Below are 20,892 nucleotides of genomic sequence, written 5' to 3'. Positions count from 1 at the left end.
GGCACTTCAGAACTTAGTGATGATGTGTGTTGACTGAAACACGTAGCAGTTCTGCTCCATGTGGTGTTGGCTTAGCCTACAGTCTTCTAGAAGTTTGAATGGATTGTGAATCTAATATAGTATAACCATTTTTGTATTATTTCAACTGGAAATAATTTCCAAATACCAGAAATCTCTATGGTTTCATCATATATATGTATACACACATACACACATGCATCACACACACACACATATATATATATATACTTTTTTTAAACAAATAATATCCTCTTAAATATGCCCTCAAAGAGCCTAATAGCAAATTATAAGAGTTTTGCTGGTTCTGTGAATTCAGTCAAGAATGCCACCTTTAACGTAAGATGCAGTATTTATCATTAATTTCCCTTGCAAAGAATGGACCTGTAGAGAATTGTTCTGTGTGCTTGCCCAGGAAACTAATTCTCGTAAATTGGGTATGCGTGAGGAAAAATCCAAATAAAGTTTTACTAGAAATACTAAAATAGTAATCAAACTAAAATCCTGAAATAGGCAGTTGTGTATATACAGTACACATTGCAGAAACCTTGTTTGAATATTGGTCTCATTTTAAACCTTTTACATTTTTGTAGATGAAATCATTTTTCCTTTTAACTCTTTTAAGTGAACAAAATTGTCTCAGGTAATGATATACCTCTGGTTTACTTTGTCTTACTCTGATCATAGATGAACTTATACATTTATCAGTAAATTAAAACTTGTGACTTTTGTTGGAGAGGAATTATTTAATTATTTCATATTATGCTTTTTCTTTTAAGCCCCCAAAAAGTCTCGTGTGAGGTTCAGTAATATCATGGAGATTCGACAGCTTCCCTCAAGCCATGCATTGGAAGCAAAGTTGTCTCGCATGTCATATCCTGTGAAAGAACAAGAATCCATACTGAAAACTGTGGGGAAACTTACTGCAACTCAAGTAGCGAAAATTAGCTTTTTTTTTTGCTTTGTGGTAGGTCTTTTTATGATATGTTTGCATATGATGTTTGAAACTTGAATTTTAAGACAGTATACATACCAACAATATAGGAATGAAGTGTGAGACATTTAGGTTGTTTATGACTTTAAACTCTGCTATTTGATACGTGTAGGAAGTTAGAGTATCAAAATTAGTAAATGCTTGATATACCTCAAAGAGTTAGAATTCAATAAGTCCTATAACACTTCAGCTATTTATATATATACACAAACTTATGAACACGCACAATTTGGGAAGTTCTTCAGAATTTAACATTGCCTCATGGTCAAAATTATGAATAGAGTTATTTTACACTGTGATATATGTATATACAAAGGCTAGTAAATATCCAGATAAGAGTTTACTGTATGCATTGATTTTTTTCAAATAAGTGTTTTGCAGTTTTATATTCATATAAATGAGATTAAGTATTATTTTGTCAAGTACTCAGTATATTTCTACAGAATTTCTGGTTGTATTATTTATAGTTTCTGACTTTTTAAAGATAGAAACTGAAAAGTGTGCTTAAGATTTCACATAGAATAATGATGGAGTAAATAAAGTGTTGTTATTTTGGGCTAAGCTGGGATTAGAGACTTGTCTGAGTTAGTGAGAACTCTAACATGTAGAATTTAAAAAACGAATTTCTGTGCTATTTTATGTATACATCATTGGAAGTAGCCTAATCCAAGGTTTTTAAATATGAGCCTTTAAGATTCAAATTTGTACTGAGCATCTTAAAGCCCTAAATAATGAAATGCTAATGTGAATGTTATTAGCCTGATTATAAAATTTTTTTAATGTCATGATTTTGCCTTTCATACTTATTAAATAGCCCATTTTTCTCCATTCTCTGGCTCTACTAATAACACTATTCTTTATAGCAGATTTAAAGATATGTGCAGATAATAGCCTTTTTAAGAATTAATTTTTGAAATTATAATAAAGTATACATAAAATATACCATTTCGATCTTTTTTTTTTTTTTTTTTTTTTTTTTTTTTAAAAAAACAAACGGAGTTTTGCTCTTGTTGCCCAGGCTGGAGTGTGATGGCGCGATCTCAGCTCACCACAACCTCTGCCTCCTGGGTTCAAGCAATTCTCCTGCCTCAGCCCCCCGAGTAACTGGGATTACAGGCATGCGCCACCACACCCTAATTTTGTATTTTTAATAGAGACAGGGTTTCTCCATGTTGGTCAGGCTAGTCTCGAACTCCTGACCTCAGGTGATCCCCCCCTGCCACAGCCTCTCAAAAGTGTTGGGATTTCAGGCATGAGCCACCGCTCCCGGCCCTGATCATTTTTAAGTGTACAGTTAGTGGCATAAAGTACATTCACATTGTTACGCAACCATCACCCCATCCATCCACAGAATTTTTCATCTTATAAAACTGAAACTATCCGTTAAACAATAACTCTTCTTTCCCACCACCCCCAGCCCCTGGCAACTGCTATTCTGTTTCTGTTTCTGTGGATTTGACTACTCACAAGTACCTCATGTTGAATGGAATCATACAGCATTTGTCTTTTTGAGACTGGTTTATTTCACTTAGCATAATGTCCTCCAGGTTCATCCAGGTAGTAACTTGTGTCAGAATTTCCTTTCTTTTGAAGGCAGAATAATATTTCATTGTACAGATATACCATCTCTTGTTTATTCATTATTCTGTCAATAGATGCTTGGGTCACTTTGACCATAAATTGTCTTTAAAAAATAGCGACGTAAAATACATTGTGAAAGCAGAGAGCTAACAGATAGTTTCAGTTTTATAAGATGAAAAAATCCGACCAGGCAGGGTGGCTCATGCCTGTAATCCCAGCACTTTGGGAGGCTGAGGTGGGTGGATCACGAGGTGAAGAGATAGAGATCATCGTGGCAAACGTGGTGAAACCCCGTCTCTACTAAAAATACAAAAATTAGCTGGGCATGGTGGCGCCTGCCTGTAGTCTCAGCTACTCAGGAGGCTGAGGCAGGAGAATCACTTGAACCCAGGAGGTGGAGGTTGCAGTGAACTGAGATCACGCCACTGCACTCCAGCCTGGGTGACTGAGTGAGACTCTGTCTCAAAAAAAAGAAAAAAAAGAAAAAAATCGTGTGGATGGATGGGGTGATGGTTGCACAACAATGTGAATGTATTTTATGCCACTAACTGTACACTTAAAAATGATCCAAATGGTATATTTTATGTATATTATAATTTCAAAACATAATTTTTAAAAACGCTGTTATCTGCACATACCTTTAAATCTGCTATAAAGACTAGTGTTATTATGTAACAATTTACATAATACATTTCTCTCAGAGTTTTAAGTTAGGAAAAAGTTTGCTTTTTCCAAGGAAGGGAGATAGTTCCTTTTAACAGACAATAAGCTGTGTAACTCAAGGATTTTCCTATTGCCTCTTTGCCTTTTTGCCTACAGATGAATTGTGTGCTCATCTGAAGTAGCTTTCTTCCTTTAAACTGAAGTTTCTGATATAATCATCACATTCCACAGCCAGCTCCCACTCCATTACCCATTTAATCTGGCTCTTTTTACTGTTGTTTTAATTTTTACCATATACAATTGGTTCTTGAACAACATGGGTCTGTATTGTGCAAGTATGCTTACACACAGATTTTCATCTATCTCTGCCACACCTAAAACAGCAAGACCAATCCCTTCTCTTCCCCAGCCTTCTTACACAACACGAAGATGACGAGGGTGAAGACCTTTATGTGATGATTCATTTCCACTTAATGAGTAGTAAATGTATTCTTTCTTATGATTTTCTTAATAGCATTTCTTTTCTCTAGCTTACTTTATTATAAGCATATAATATACAATACATATAATACACAAAATATCTGTTAATCATTACTTATGTTATTGGTAGGGTTTCCAGTCACCTGTAATCTATCAGTAGTTACATTTTGGGGGAGTCAAAAGTTATAGCAGATTTTTTATTGCCTGAGGGTTCGTCCCCCGATCCCCATGTTGTTGAAGGGTCAACTATAGATGCTTTTATTACACATCTCCTTTGAAAACTGGGTAGCATATAATTAATACATTTTAGTCCTGCCTGACACTCATTTAAAACAAGCAAACAGAGATCCCAGCTAATAAAATAACATGAATATATGAGACTTAAACTATTTTTATTACCTATGTAATTATCATACTGCAAATCCCAAAGATTTTCTTTTGATTTACGTGGCAGAGTATTATTAATCAAGTTATCACTAAAATAAAGGCATTTCTTTGGGAAGTCAGAGGAATATAGTCCAGACATACAGTTGGCCCTCCAAATCCTTAAGTTCTCCCTCCTTGGATCCAACCAACTACAGATCAAAAATAATGAAGGCGAAAAAATAGAAGAACAGCAATACAACAATAAAAATAATAGAGATTAAAAAACAATAGCACAACAACTATTTACATTGTCTTAGGTACAAGTAATCTAGAGATGATTTAACGTATATGGGAGGATGTGTGTAGGTTGTATCCAAATGCTATGCCATTTTATATAAGGGACTTGAGCATCTTTGGATTTTGATACCTTTGGGGTTGGGGTCCTGGACCCAATCACCTGCAGATACTGAGAGAAAACTAGCTTTTTGGAAACCTAGCTTAATAGAATGATAAGCTTTAGATAAGGTTAAGAGCAGTGCTGTTCAATAGAAATATAACATGAGCCTCAAATGCAGGTCACAAACATAGTTTTAAATTATCTAGTAGATACGTTTAAAAAAGGAAAAGGAAGCAGATGTTATCAATTTCAATATTGTATTTAGCCCACTATATGTAAAAATATTATTTCAACATACTATTGATGTAAAAATTATTGATAAGATAGTTTGCATTCTTTTTTGGCACTAAAATCTTCTAAACCCAGTATGCATTATACTTAAAGCACTTTTCAATTCAGACCAGCCAATTTCAATTGCTCAGTAGCCATGTCTGGCTAGTGTCTGATGTATTGGACAGTGTAGATCAAAAGGAGTTAATGATTACTATATTTGCCAGTCTTTGAATATCTTTGGTCTTACTAGGTTTTTTTTTTTTTTTCTGTAAAAAATAATTTAGGTGATACTGGCTTTATCAAGAATATCTCTTACTATATATCCAAAGTAAATGAAATCAGTATCTCAAAGAGATGTCTGTACCGCCATGTTTATTTTACAGTATTCATCATAGACAAGATATGGGAACAACCTGAGTGTCTATCGATGGATGAATATATATATAGTACATTTTCATGGCTGAACATAATGTAATATTATTCAGCTCTAAAAAGAAGGAAATCCTGCCATTTGCAACAACATGGACAAACCTGAAAGACATTATGCTAAATGAAATAAGCCAGGCATAGAATGTCAAATACTTACAAATATGATCTCACTTATGTATGTAGAATCTAAAATAGAAGCAAAGAGTAGAATGGTGGTTGCCAGAGAGTAGAATGGTAGGGAAATGGGGACATGTTGGTCAAAGAGTACATAATTTCAATTATAAGATGAATAAGTTCTGGAAACTAATGTGTATGGAGCCTTCAGGTAACAGTACTATATTCTTTACTTGTAATTTGATAAGAGCAGATTCTTAAGTGTGTTCATCACATATACACAGAGAAAAATGGTAACTATGGGTGATGATGGATGTGCTAATTAATTTGACTATGGTAATCAGTAACAATGTTATGTGTATATTAAATCATGTTATATGCCTTGAACATACACAATTTTTATCAAATATTAATGTTTTATGACAACTTAAAAATGAATTACTAATGAAATTATGAAATATATTAATTATTTGCTATAATTATTCATAAATGGTTGTCCTCAACTCTGAAATAATGAAGGGAGATGTTGTATGGACAATTTTTATTGGAGGATGGTTGAGATGGGTCTTCTTTGGTGATGAACGTGCCATGGAAACAAGAACCAGAGAGTGGAGTTTGGGGAGAGGTAGAGAATGGGAAGGTTATTCTGGAAAGAATTCACAGCTAATGAAGGATTCTTATGACCTTTGAATGCTTCTTATCTAAGTGATCTGTTTTTATTTATTTACCTTGCATTAGCATGGACCAGTGAGGTTGTTTGGAAAATGAGCACAATATTTAAGTATAAAAATAGTAAGAGAAGTGGGTCAAGAAAGCTAATCATCACTCTGTGAGCATTATCTGTTCGTGGAGAAAATCTTTGACAGATAAGATTAAGGGTAGAATCTTCTTTTCTAGCACTTCATCTGCACACAGATTGTGGCTTGTCTTGCCGTATATGTTTGATATTGCCCATCAATTGTTACCTCATTTTATCTAGATAGGCATGTGAAGTTATCTAGGAAATCAAAGGATTGCAGATGGAATCAGAACCACATTGCCACAGTTTCATTCTGGCTTTAGCCTTGAGTACAGTATAGACTGAATGGAGACTACTAGGCTCTCAGCCATCTGCTGCCTTCTGGTAGTGCTCTACAATCATGTGTCTCTACTGCTTCTTCGCAATGTAAATACTAGTGTAATACTACTCAGCCACAAGCTCTGAGAGAGATCGAGAGATGTCCCTCTCTTAATAGAGCTAAGTCATTCGGTGGGATAACTCTTCGAGTCAACCAGTGTAAGTAACAGAGACACCAAAAACACTAGCCATTAGTTTACTTTGCTTGACCCAGCAATCCACCTCTTAGTATATGCTTTGATGACACTCGTGTACTTATGCACTAGGTGGCAGGCATGTACTAGAATTAAGATATTCATAGTAGCATTGTTTCAGATAGTAAAAAAGTGTTATCCACAAAAGATGGATGAATTATCAGTGAAAATTACTGAACTTTGGAAACACACACATCTTGCCAGCCTTCATCAAAAAAAGTATTATTTCTTATTCTTCATCCTAACCTAGATAAGTGGAAGAGAAGAAAGAATTTTTTAAAAAAAGTCCTGATAGCTGGAAAACTTCCTTCACTGTATCCAAAGTTATGAGAACTCTTTGGGTTGTGTCTCCAAACTGAGATTCAGAAAAGCGATCACAATTAATCAATAAATTAACATTTTCATAGGACATTTCTAAATTTCCAAAGTGAATATAGCCTTTCATTTTTCAATCCAGCTAGCTAGCTAGGTCCATCCATATCCATGCACATCATCTGGTTTAATAGATTTCTCATTATGCTGTATTCATCTCTACGTATTCTCGTGTTGAGGAATTTTCTCAAATTTAAATATGATTTAGATAAACTTAACAGAATGTCAGCAGTACTTAGATAAAGCAATTTTTTTTTTTTTTTTTTTTTTTTGAGAAGTGGTCTCTCTGTCACCTAGGCTAAAATGCAGTGAGGCAGTCATGCCTCACTGCAGCCTCAACCTCCCAGGCTCAAATAATCCTCCCACCTCAGCCTCCCGAGTAGCTGGGATTACAGGTGGGCACTACCATGCCTGGCTAATTTTTATATATTTTTTTGTAGAAATGGGGTTTCACTGTTTTGCCCAGGCTGGTCTTTCTGGGCTCAAGCAATCCACCCACCTCAGCCTCCCAAAGTGCTGGGATTACAGGCATGAGCCACTACGCGCAGCCTAGATAAAGCAAATTTTTAAATTGATTTGACACTTGATTTTACTCTCATTAAAAAAAAAAACAAACCTGAATGCTAATTGTTAACCAGCTATTGTTAAATTTTAAGGGAAATTGGGTAGCAAGTCTTAGGTCTGATTATAAATGTTTGTCTTTTTGGGGAGCCTGTGATTTTTTCAATACAAAGCAGTTTTTAAAACATCTTGTGAGAACAGTATTTAGGAGGAGAACAGAAGAGGGAATTCTGAATTGTAATGACAGATGTAAACATGTATTTCATTAGGGTTCACTTTGGTTTTCTTTTTCTTTAGTGGTTTTTGGCAAATTTATCGTATCAAGAAGCACTTTCAGACACACAAGTTGCTATAGTTAATATTTTATCTTCAACTTCCGGTAAGAAATTTGTCTTTAAAAATCTGCATTATAAATCAGTGTATATATTTCTGGTATATATGTGTGTACATATACAATATTTTTATCTTGTTATAACTTCTTACATTAGTTCTAATATACATTAGTCTATTATAACTGCCTTTTAATCTGTATACAGTCAGGTGCTGCATATGATGTTTCAGTCTACAACAGACTGTATATACGATGGTGGTCCTATAAGATTATAATACTGTATTTTTACTGTGCCTTTTCTATGTTTAAATATGTTTGGATACACAAATACTAACCATTGTGTTACAGTTGCTTAGAGTATTCAATACAGTAACATGCTATACAAGTTGGTAGCCTACGAGCAGTAGGCTATAGCATATAGCCTAGCTGTGTGGTAGGCTCTACCAATTTAGGTTTGTGTGAGTATGCTCTATGATGGTGGCACAAGGATGACATTGCCTACCGACACACATTTTCTCTGTATTTATCCCTGTTGTTAAGCATGACTATAGTTTCATGCCTTAGCCTGTGCTATTTATGTTCCTTCAAATACTTTACAATATTTTTGATATAACAATATATTAGTTTTATAGGCTGGCTTTTTGTATTGTAGTTGCCTTTCCCTTCACACATCCTTTCCAGAGATCTTTTTCTAGACCCTTTGGCTAAAATGTAATTGCTTATTTCAGAACTATAATTTGCCCTATGATAGGTGTTTTATTTTTAAGATTGAATCACCTTTCAAATCTGGAAGACGAAAGTATTTTTGAAGCTATAAAAATAACTTTAGGACACAGGCTTGATTATGATGAAGTCAGCATGTTACTCCGAATAAGATTTAAGTTCCCTATTAGTTTAAAATAAATAGGACTGTACTTGATCTGTACTGTTGAAATAAACATGGTTTAGTTTGGAGGCTATTTTATGCATGAACTTTAAACATTTCAATCTAGTCATTACTTAACTGCAGTCATTTTCTTAGTTAAGAGTGACAAAAATAATTTGAAAGGTAGGTATATAATTTGCTTATTTAAACAATGAAGTTGGTAGTAAAAATGTTGACAGTATTTAAACTCATATACCATTTTTAAATTCTTTTCTCCTCATAGGACTTTTTACCTTAATCCTTGCTGCAGTATTTCCAAGTAACAGTGGAGATAGATTTACCCTTTCTAAACTATTAGCTGTAATTTTAAGGTAAGAATATAGTGTGATACCTAGTTTACTCTGCTTAAAAATACAATGTTACAATTTCTGATAGTGGCACCAGGGTAGTTTATATTGTAAGAGCAAAGAAAGATGTGGATAAAAGAAGGCTTTAAATGGACATGATGCTACTTAGCCCTGTCACATCCTGCACTAGGTTTCTAAACCTTCCTGGGTAGGGTAACCAGAGGGAAAACCCCAAGGCTGCTTTGGTTCCCATTCATGTGTCTGCAGACTCATCAAGTATTGGACTGACGTTCACATTTAATGTGGCAGCTTAATCCTCATAATCTCCCAAGTTTCTATGTCTTTTTCTTAAGGCAAGTTCCCCCCGTTGTTTTGATTTTTATTTCTCCTTTTTCTACTTCTCGTCCCAGCTACTCGGGAGGCTGAGGCAGGAGAATGGCGTGAACCTGGGAGGCGGAGCTTGCAGTGAGCCGAGGTCGCGCCACTGCACTCCAGCCTGGGTGAAAGAGCGAGACTCCGTCTCAAAAAAAAAAAAAAAGAAAGCTAACATTCAGTTTTCTCTAATTGTCTAAGCCTCAGGTGATGTTTCAGTTATTTTCTGTAGAATTCATTTGGCAATTTTGCACTACTGCATAATATCAGTGTTGCTGATAACTATACTTAAATATTTTATTTTTTATTTAACTTTGTGTATGTTTGTCTTGTCTTCCCTACTGGTTTGTAAACCCTTGAAGGCCAAAGCCTTGTTTTATATTTGTGTCATCAAAGACCTAGAATAGGCCTTTGCCCATAGACAGTACTGAAGAAAGATGTGTTGGTTTGATAAAACTGTTATTTTTATGAAAGAAAATCAGAGAAGGTAGCAGGGTGATTTAATGGAGAGTAGTGTTTCTTGGTTATCAAAGCTGAGATTGAATAAGAGCTCTGCTGTTTGCCCTGGGGCAGTTTTCTTAAACTCTGAAAGGGTTTCCTAGTTGAGAAAATGATATTATCTATTATACCTTGCAGCCTTGTTTTAAAGTTTAGTGGTAATAGCTATGAAGTGTCTGGTATTGGGCAGTCATGTAAGACTGGTAGCTCTTATTATTAAATGCTTTTCTTTCTTAGGTATAAGGGTAAATTAAGCACGGTTGCTCCAATGGGCAGGTTGATCCAACTAATTTATCATTTAGACTTTATGGCCACTAGGGATTTATTCTTTTACATGGTTTGCTAATGTCTTAAGTCAAGCAAATTTTTGCATTAGGGAAATATATTTGTATTGCCGAAGTAAATGAGGTTTTATTTAACTTTATTGAAAATATGCGCTGATTTATAACTTTTCTTCATGGTATCTTAATAAAGACTTGATAAAGAAGGAAATGGTTATAAAATATTGAACTTGTAAGTATTTTGACAGAGTACATTACTTCTTCTCATTAAAGTAGGTAGACGAACAGAGGTTGGCAAACTATGTTGGGCCAGCTGCTGGTTTTGTAAATAAAATTTTATTAGAACACAGCCACTCTCATCTATTTGCAAATTATCTGTGGCCATTTTAGCACTACAGAGGCAGAGTTGAATTGCAATACCATGTGGCCCAGAAGCCTAAAATATTTACTATCTGTATATTTTAAAAAAAGTGTTACTTAAAAATTTTTTGTGTAAGTATATGTTCTTAAGAATTATATATTAAACATTGTTTAATATTTTGTTTTGAATTGGCATTTTACTAAGAGATTCAATTTCTGAGGATATTAAAAGAATTTTACACAGCAACAGTCTTGAAGGGAATCTAAGCAACGAAATCTCATTTCATCAATTGAGAGACAAGAGTGTAGCCTCAAGCCAAACAACTTGGAATCCAATCCCATCTCCATCATTACTAGTTTTGAGATCTTGGAAAAGTTCCTTACATTTCTGTGCCAATTTTCTCATCTGTATATTGGGGATAATAATAGGATTTCTCTCATAGGATTATTATGAGGATTAAATGAGTAGAACTTCTAAAGTGCTTGGAACAATGTCTGATACACAACAGGAGGTGCTCACTATATTTAGCCATTATCATAATCATCATCATTTAAATGGAAACAAAATCCCTGGTTTCTAATATATTGTGGATACTCAATAAATAATAGCTGAATCTGAATATGAACAGTGATTATTACAGAAAATTGTGATGATTTAATTGAAGGGTTTGCATATTTAATGTAAGGACTACACTTGAGTTCTGATGACATCTTTCCATAAGGGAATACATATTTTCTTTCATTTTCCTCTCCTATTGCCACCCTGGTCTTTCTGATCAGGGTGAGAGAATTAGGCTAATTTTTTTTTAATTAGCAATATCTCATCTACTTGAAAACATGCTACAATTTATAAGATTCATAGAAATAGAAAGACAATGTAAGTTCCCTGAGGACAGGAAGCATATCTGTCTTGTTCACTTCTGTAACCCGGTGCTTTGCCCATATTAGATGCCCAGCAAATAACAATTGAGTTTATGAATGACCTCTGATATCTCTACATCCTTAATTCAGTCTTATTTTTATCCACTAAAATCATGAGATTAGTGAAATTGTTTAAGCACATAAGGATAGTTTTACTGTTAATTTAGATTTTACCAATAAGCAAGAGTAGTACTATTGCTGGATTTATATGGGTCTGATATATTTGTATAATCCAAAAGAAAGATTGGAAAGGGATGACAAGTTGGTTAATTCATTCTTAACTGAAAGACAGTGGATAGCATAGCACATAAAAGCACTGGACTCTGGAGTAAAACTGCCTGTATTTCAGTCTCGGCTATGTGATCTTGGTCAAGTTACCTTACCTCTTTGTGTATTAGCTTTCACATGTAAAATGGGAATGGCAGTAATAGCACTTTCTTATAAGGTATAATATTGTACATTTTGTGAGGATTAAATGAGTTAATACAAATATAACACTAGATTATATTGATATTGTTAGATATTATTATTGAAATTGCTAAATTATTTGATAGTTTTACCCAAAGTTGAGATTAGTCTTGATCACTTATAAATAATTTTTATCTTTATGATTAGCCTTTTCAGAATTCTTTAGCTCATCATTAATGACTGTTATTCTCATAGCATTGGAGGTGTTGTACTGGTAAACCTGTCAGGGTCTGAAAAATCTGCTGGAAGAAATACAATAGGTAAGTACTTGACTCTGGATTCTCTCTGTTGGAGTGTACCAGAAAGTTCTTTGTTAGAGTAAACAAGAAAGTTAAATGTGCGTGCTCATGCACAGATACACGTACAAAGGGTAGGCACTAGCAGGGTGTTTTTTTTAAACCTTTGCTTTGGAAATAATATAAAAAAATGCGTAAATAGTTTAGTGAATTCTCATAGCCTTCACTCAGATTTTTCAAATGTTAACAACTTACATAACTATTATACAGTTATAAAAATCAGAAATTAGCGTTGATTATAATACTGTTATCTATAAAGCCTTTTCAAATTTTGCCATTTTTTCCACTAATGTTCTTTTTCTGATCTAGGATCATTTATTGCATTTAATTGTCATGTTTCCTTAGTTTCCTTTAAATGCAGAACTGTTCCTCAGTCTTCTTGTCTTTTATGACCTTGACGCTTTTGTAGGGTACCACCTAGTTGGTTTGTAGAATGTTCCTCAATTTGCATTTGTCTGACATTTTCTTTGGTTAAATTGAGGTTGTGCATGTATATGTAAGAATATAATGGAAGTGATACTGTTTCCTGATCAGTGCATTCTACCAAAAGGCACATGATACTGATTTGTCCTGTTGCTGGTAATGTTAATTTTAAGGTGGTTAAAATTAACCACCCTACTCCAGCGTAAAGTTACTAATTTTTCCTATTGTAAGTAATAAGCATCTTGTGGGGGATACTTTGAGGCTATACAAATTTCCTGTTGCTGTCGTATCTTCACTCATGAATATTGTCATTTACTCTTGATTCTTGATTCATAGTTACTGCTATGGTGAACACTTAGATTTTGATCCATTGCTTAGACTTAACAAAAGCAAAAGTAATCAGAACCTAGCTGGGCTGAGCATGGTAACTCATGCCTGTTATCCCAGTGCTTTGGGAGGCCAAGGTGGGAGGATCGCTTGAGGCCAGGAGTTCAAGGCCAGCCTGGGCAGCATAGTGAGACCTCATAATTAAAAATAAACCTAGATTAATTATTTCTCTTTGAATACTTCTTTAGATATTTGAGGTTTATTGAATAGAACAGTGCTTTCTAAATTATTCCTAGCTACTACCCAGTGAGCTGTGCTTTGAACCTCCCCACCTCTTTCTCACCCAGAGCAGCTTTGTGTATATAAAATGATATATGTATTTGGTATGTGCATGTGTATGCAAGATTTTGTTGACGGGCTTTTCCTTAGCTTTAAAAAAAAGTTTGAAAATAATAAAAAAAATTTAATAAAACATTCATCTTTTGAATAATTGATTAAAGTATTGAATATGACCACTTGGCAGAACATTATTTAGCTGTTTTGAAAAGTTTAAATGTTTTCGAGAAAGAGTTAATAAAGAGAATCAGTATTTATTATTCATGTACTGTGAGATCTGTATTATGTTAGCTATTTTGGGACATTAAAAAGTATAAATTATGTGTTTGCAGTTTTCAAGGAGTTCTTGATTTGGAACAATATGAGATTTATAAAATGAAGCTACTAGGGATTAAACTAATACCATACTTGACAATAATAAATATTGTTTAAAACAGAAGACAGGACAGAAATACAGCCCATTAGAGGATGCTTTGTGGAAGAAATGAAACTTTAACAGAGCCTTTAAGATGGGAGTGGTAGTGCAATACATATTAAGAATGATATATGGGGGTAAGGAAGACAATACCAGCAACAGCTTAGTGATGGAAAGAAACATTTGTTAAATTGGAAAATGCCAGGTGTCAAGATTGTTTGTGTAGGGTAAAATAAGAAACATGCATTTCTAAATTAAAAACAAAGTATTACTTTGGAGTTGTATTATTATAATATGTATAGGTTTTGGTCAGATCATTGAGGTGAATGCTTTTGCATTCATTTGTTAACACATTAAACTCCTTCCTGTACTCCTAGAAGATGTGGCTGGGGTAGGCTATACCTTTTCATTATATATCTTTATATCAATATAAAGGTGATTTATATCATTATATGTCTTTTCACTTTTGTATATTCTTGCAATATTATCTGACACATTATTGGATTTTATATGTATATTGATGAGTTAATGAGTGGTTGCTTTAAATCATGTCCATTTTTACAGGTTCCATTTGGTCTCTTGCTGGAGCCATGCTCTATGCTGTCTATATTGTTATGATTAAGAGAAAAGTAGATAGAGAAGACAAGTTGGATATTCCAATGTTCTTTGGTAAGAGTATGTTTAACTTGGGAGGCTATTTACTCTAAATGATCAACACAGGGTTTTGCCTTTGTTTTTTGGAGGGAATAGGGAAGCCTTTTTTTAAATTCCATATGATTCTTTAAAACCATTTAAAGATTATGAAGGCCAATCCCGATGTTTTCCTTACTTTATCCTGCATGGTTGTGCACCTATGAGGGAATGCCCATCTCCTCACTGTGAGACAGAAAGAAACTCCTAACACTTTTTTCAAATTGATGTCTTCAGACTGCAAGTCAGATATTTATCTCATTGATATGACAAATTTATGCTCTTATAAGCATGTGAGAGTTTACCTGCTGTATTTTACATTTTGCCATTTTTGAATAGTTAGCAAAGGATTGGGGAGACTGCCCCCGAATTATATGTTTAATGCTGTCGCAGTCTATATACTTACGTACATTAAAAATTGTGGGCCATTTAAAGGCTTTTCATTTGCATTTTATCTTTAAGACACAGACACTTTTATAACATAGATTCATTCTCAAATTACCCAATTATAGTTTCTGGATATGGTTTATAAATTTTCCCTTGCCTAACATCAGTTCAGGAAAGAACTTGCGCTATCTGTAGGACTGCAGAAGAAGAAGACATTGACAAGGTATCTTTCAAAAGATATCTGAATATAAATAGATAAAGAAGCTCAGTGATAAGAGTTCAAAGTGTAGCTTACAAGGAGTCAGGAGACCTGGAATCCAGCTGTTGTAACTTTATTTATCTCATAGGCATCTGAAATATGAGGAAGTTGGACTAGATGAATGGCCTCTAAACTGTGATTTAGGGAATAGGTAGGCTCCTGGGATAGTTGGAAGGAAATAGAGTTGCATGCAGGGGTCTAGTTGTTGGACTCCTTTGCTGCTTCACCTGTGGAACAGCTCTACTTTGTTGAGCATTATGCACTAGAATTTAATTTGTAGTAAAGATTTTTCTTATGGCTGGGCATGGTGGCTCACGCCTGTGATCCCAGCACTTTGAGAGGCTGAGGCAGGAGGATTGCTTGAAGCCAGGGATTCAAGATCAGCCTGGGCAACATAGGGAGACTGCATTTCTATTTTTTCTTTTTTAAAGACTATTTTAAAACTAAAAGTAGTTTAAATACTTGTACCTAAAGACTAAAAAAAATAAAATGTTTGAAAAGCCATGAGGCTGAATGATTGCTTAAATTCTTTTTAAATATAGAAATTCAAGAAATATAGCGTAATAGCCAGGTTTGGTTACATGTGTTTGTAATCCCAGCTACTTGAGAGGCTGAGGCAGGAGAATCACTTGAGTCCAGGAGTTCAAGTCTGCAGTGAGCTATGAATGTGTCTCTGCATTCTAGCCTGGGTGACAGAGTAAGATGCTGTCTCTTAAAAAAGAAAAGATAATTTTAATGATATTTTATTTGAGAGTCATAGAAAATTGTATTTGGAATGGAATAAAATGCTAGTTTTTTTTTAGTGTTATAGGTAGGTGGTTGGGTCAGTGATACTTTTTAAAAATTTAAACATTGACAACTTGCAAGAAAAATTGCTTAATTTACTCATATTAGGGAGAGTGCATATAGACAGGTAGCTTGTGTTGGTCCTGTTCATATGTGATGTGATATGTAAAGCACTATTGATCTGCCCTGGGCTTTAGAATAGACAGGATTCGGAGAAGTTAGGATTGGGATGTTGGCGGCTCTTCAGGCAAGGGAGTGTGAGCAGAGGCTTAACAGGGAGCAGTGAGTAGATCTGAATGATTGTGCTGGAACTTCGCTTTGTGGAAGAACAGAAAGGCATGTGGCACCAGATTCTGGGCAGTCTAGGGAATAGGTGGGGTCACTGGGACTTTTGTCTCTAGGTCAAAGGATGTTAACTTACGTGGGATTTCATAGACTCAGCACTTCAGGGACCAGAAAATAGATTTAGTTCTTGGTAATGCCACATTTTGGTGTTTCATTAAAACAACTTTGTAATGTTATTTAAGCATTTTAGGTCATGTGTCCTTCCTGTGTATGTGTTCTTTTGTTGTTGTTTTTTTAATCAATAGATGTCTTAAGTTGGTGTATTAGTCTGTTTTCACACTGCCATAAAGAACTACCTGAGACTGGGTAATTTTTAAACAAAAGAGGTTTAATTGACTCACAGTTCTGCATGGCTGGGGAGGCCTCAGGAAACTTACAGTCATGGCATAAGGTGAAGGGAAAGCAAGGCATGTTTTACACACTGGCAAGAGAGAGAGAACTTGTGAAGGGGGAACTGCCAAACACTTTAAAACCATCAAATCTTGTAAGAACTCACTATGACGGGAACAGCATGGGGAAAACCACCCCCATGATCCAGTCACCTCCCATCAGGTCCCTCCCTGACACGTGGGAATTACAATTCGAGATGAGATTTGGGTGGGGACACAGAGCCAAACCATAATAGTTGGGCTCCCTAAAACAGGATATGAGATGGGGAATTTATGTGGGTGATTTATTGTAGGGAGTTTGCTGAAGGAAAAACTTGGAGTGAAGGAAGCAAGATAGAGAAGGGGAAAGAACCATGTGGCACCCAAGTATAACTGAGGTTTGGCCCAGTTCATTGCGGGTACTGAGGTGTGGAGCAGAGGGAGAGCAGCTAATATGTCTGGGCCTTGAGCCATGATGACTGGTCTCGTAAAGCCTCCATCGATTAGTCATGAGCTGCAGAAAATGGGGTGGGGTGGAGGGTGGGAACTTGCTGGGAAAGGCAGACTTATTTGACCCCCTTCATAGAAGTGGGGTGGCAGTGAGTCTTTAGCATCAGATAGTGAGTGGGTGCTCCTGCCCTGTTAAGATTTAACTAGGCATCCTAAAGACCGGTTTATTATTTAGGTGACATAGTAAGTATCAATTATATATCTACTGTAATTTAATTTTCTTTTAAGAAAACTATATAGTTACCGCATAAATCATATAGCAAATTTGTGACATAAACTGTATAGGAAGTACAACAAAATTTATTATACAATTGTAATCTTTTTTCTTTATAGTCTTTACTTTCACATGTATATAGTCACATATAAACTTAATTTCTATAATAATATTAGCTAACTTTTATTAAGCACTTACTATGTGCCAGATACTATGCTATATTTTGTGTTTTGTCTAATCTTCCCAGCAACTTAATTAAATATTATTAAATATTATTTTATGTTTATAGATTGGAAAAGTGAGGCTTAAAGAGGTATAAGGCTTGCACTACTATTGAGTGATAGATAGAGCTGGGATTGGACCCAGGCAGGCAGACTGCCGAGCACACACTTAACCACTATGTGGGATGGCTTTCCTTAATAACTAGTCAGTCTGTACTTTGCTCATATGTTGAATAGCTCTTTGTGTATACATACTTTCTCACTAACTAGTTAGAGGTCTGGGAATGCAGGAACCAAGAGTTTTATCTCCTTTGAAACCTTCTTCCATTATTGCTCGCATAGCACAAGTGTTTTGGACATAAATAATTGAATCAGAGAGGAAACCATCTAATTCCTCAAAATTAATTTAGGCTGAATACACAAACACATACATACCAGTTATTTCTTTTAAGTTCTAGGGCACTATATCATCAGTAGCTAAGGTTAACAACCCTTCTTGTTGAGTTGTTCTAAGTGGTTTTCCATAGTAGTTGCTCCCATACAGTGTGGATAGTTGAACTGAGTGATCACCAGTTGCTTCAGACAGTTTTTTTTTTTTTTTTTATGGTGTTGAGCTATTCACAGGACTGACTTAAAAACAAACCAACAGAAGTTTTAGCTAAGGAAACCTCCCAGAGTGCTTTTGTGCAAAATCTAATTTTGATTTTAGCGTTAATAAGCTTGGAAAATAGAAATGAATCACAATTTTAACTTTTGTCTCTTTTATACGTGTTCAGGTTTTGTAGGTTTGTTTAATCTGCTGCTCTTATGGCCAGGTTTCTTTTTACTTCATTATACTGGATTTGAGGACTTCGAGTTTCCCAATAAAGTAGTATTAATGTGCATTATCATTAATGGCCTTATTGGAACAGTACTCTCAGAGTTCCTGTGGTTGTGGTATGTACTGTTTATTCTCCAATTATTAATTATCAGTTGATTAATTCTTGGATATTTTAAGCATTTATATTTGTCTGTTTGCTGGTGGCCCTTCCTGTGCACCCCATTCTGCAACACACATACAACTGAATACTTTAACTCCACTAGAGCAGGGACTTTGTTTTTTAACTTCTGTGTGCCCATTTCAGAGTAGTGCCTTGTCCACAGAAGGAGCTCAATAAATACTTGTTGAATGAAAGAATGAATATGAATGATCTAAATCTGTAAAAATGTTTTAGAAAGTGGAGTATTATGCAAATGAAAGTAGTCATTATCTAATGGATATCCAAACATATGAGGTATGTATGCCAAATATGAATGCATGAGTTCTAATTGAGAATCCAGGAGATGGTGCTTATTTAAGAGGCTTTGGAATATCTGTTTGCTTGTTCATAGGTGTTTTTGTTTTACTTATTTTCAGGACTTTTCATATGGGTGAGCCAGATATGTAAACCTTAAACTCTGATTGATTTGAGATGTTAACAATACTTCGATGTGCTATATATCCAATATATTGATATGCGATGATAAAATAATTTGAAGACATTACCATGTATGGAGTTTGAGAGACCTTTCAAATAACAGAGCTTTATACTTAATCCTATTTTTATTTAATAGAAACTTGAAATGAATAGAATGAATAAAACATAAATGAATAAAATGAATTTTATTACATACCCATTGAAACTGGTAACTAGTTTTCCCTTGTAAAAGACTGCAACAGAAATAGACATTTTGCAGAGTCTTCCTTAATGCTCTGCCTATAGTGCTGTGTCTCCCTGCCCAGTTAAGGAATACCTATTTTCTTGGTATCCCCCGTATCACTCTCTTTTGTGTAATACTTAAAGATTTACTTTGTTTTGTAGTAATTTATGTTCTTATCTAAACTCCTTTGCTGATCTAAAATTCTTTAAAATCATAATCCATTTACTCATTAATTTTTTCATCTTTAATTATGTACATTTTAGATACTCGATTTTTTTAACCTCAACTATTAACAGATGACAAAAGGCTTTAGCCATCAGCTAAATTGGATCCACCTTAAAAGCTGGATTAAGTCAAACAGGCTTTATAATTCTACCTCACAGGTTTTTTATTATAGTACTCTGTGTGATAAATATCCAAGAATGTATGCTATATTTGACCCTGAATGCTCTTGTCACAGAGCAGCTAAGTAGTGGGAACCACAAGTACTTAAGTTTCCTTTACCTCATCAATAAGGACTCATTGTTCAGCCTCTGTTCATTAATTTTAGTGACACTTTATTGAGAGATAGCCCCTTTTATTGCAGGACAGCATTATTAATTCTGACATATACTGAGCTAGATTTTACTTGGCTATAACTTCCATGGATCTGTAGTCCTAACGATATACATTATGGTTTTATCTTGGCTTATAATTCATTTTCTCCTTATATACCCAAATTATCAGTCTTTATAAATGGCTCATCTGTCTCCATTGGGTATAATATAATTCTTTGAATTCAACAAGATTGTATGCAGATAGATATTTCAAAATTTCATACCCACATTGATAATTCAAAGTGAAAATAAGAGCTTAGCTTTCGGTTAGGACAATTGTTAGAAAAATGGAAAACAAGAAAAAAAATATATATATATATATTTATTATTATACTTTAAGTTTTAGGGTACATGTGCACAATGTGCAAGTTTGTTACATATGTATCCATGTGCCATGTTGGTGTGCTGCACCCATTAACTCGTCACTTAGCATTAGGTATATCTCCTAATGCTGTCCCTCCCCCCTGCCCCCACCCCACAACAGTCCCTGGAGTGTGATGTTCCCCTTCCTGTGTCCATGTGTTCTCATTGTTCAATTCCCACCTATGAGTGAGAACATGCGGCGTTTGGTTTTTTGTCCTTGCGATAGTTTACTGAGAATGATGTTTTCCAGTTTCATCCATGTCCCTACAAAGGACATGAACTCATCATTTCTTATGGCTGCATAGTATTCCACGGTGTATATGTGCTACATTTTCTTAATCAAGTCTATCGTTGTTGGACATTTGGGTTGGTTCCAAGTCTTTGCTATTGTGAATAGTGCCGCAATAAACATACGTGTGCATGTGTCTTTATAGCAGCATGATTTATAGTCCTTTGGGTATATACCCAGTAATGGGATGGCTGGGTCAAATGGTATTTCTAGTTCTAGATCCCTGAGGAGTCACCACACTGACTTCCACAATGGTTGAACTAGTTTACAGTCCCACCAACAGTGTAAAAGTGTTCCTATTTCTCCACATCCTCTCCAGCACCTGTTGTTTCCTGACTTTTTAATGATGGCCATTCTAACTGGTGTGAGATGGTATCTCATTGTG

At 34.9% G+C, this 20,892-nt stretch overlaps 1 protein-coding gene across 11 annotated transcripts in view; it reads left to right on the top strand.

Annotated features, from left to right (window-relative positions):
• SLC35F5 (solute carrier family 35 member F5) overlaps positions 1–20,892 on the top strand; it is a 125,099-nt gene that overhangs the window by 13,255 nt on the left and 90,952 nt on the right. For all 11 annotated transcript variants that reach the window (XR_009211915.1, XR_009211914.1, XR_009211912.1 and 8 more), the window contains exons 7-12: positions 798–985; positions 7,857–7,938; positions 9,039–9,126; positions 12,198–12,262; positions 14,364–14,468; positions 18,356–18,515. Coding sequence is in view for 2 of the 11 variants with exons in the window: in XM_032145977.2 (XP_032001868.1) it covers positions 798–985; positions 7,857–7,938; positions 9,039–9,126; positions 12,198–12,262; positions 14,364–14,468; positions 18,356–18,515 (688 nt within the window). In the remaining 9 variants the exon portion in view is untranslated. The remainder of the gene's footprint in view (positions 1–797; positions 986–7,856; positions 7,939–9,038; positions 9,127–12,197; positions 12,263–14,363; positions 14,469–18,355; positions 18,516–20,892) is intronic.

Source organism: Hylobates moloch, unplaced genomic scaffold (assembly GCF_009828535.3).
Source record: "Hylobates moloch isolate HMO894 unplaced genomic scaffold, HMol_V3 SCAFFOLD_24, whole genome shotgun sequence".
NCBI lineage: Eukaryota > Metazoa > Chordata > Mammalia > Primates > Hylobatidae > Hylobates > Hylobates moloch.
The sequence above is the reverse complement of the archived record's forward strand: the minus strand, read 5'-3'. Positions and strand labels throughout refer to the sequence as shown.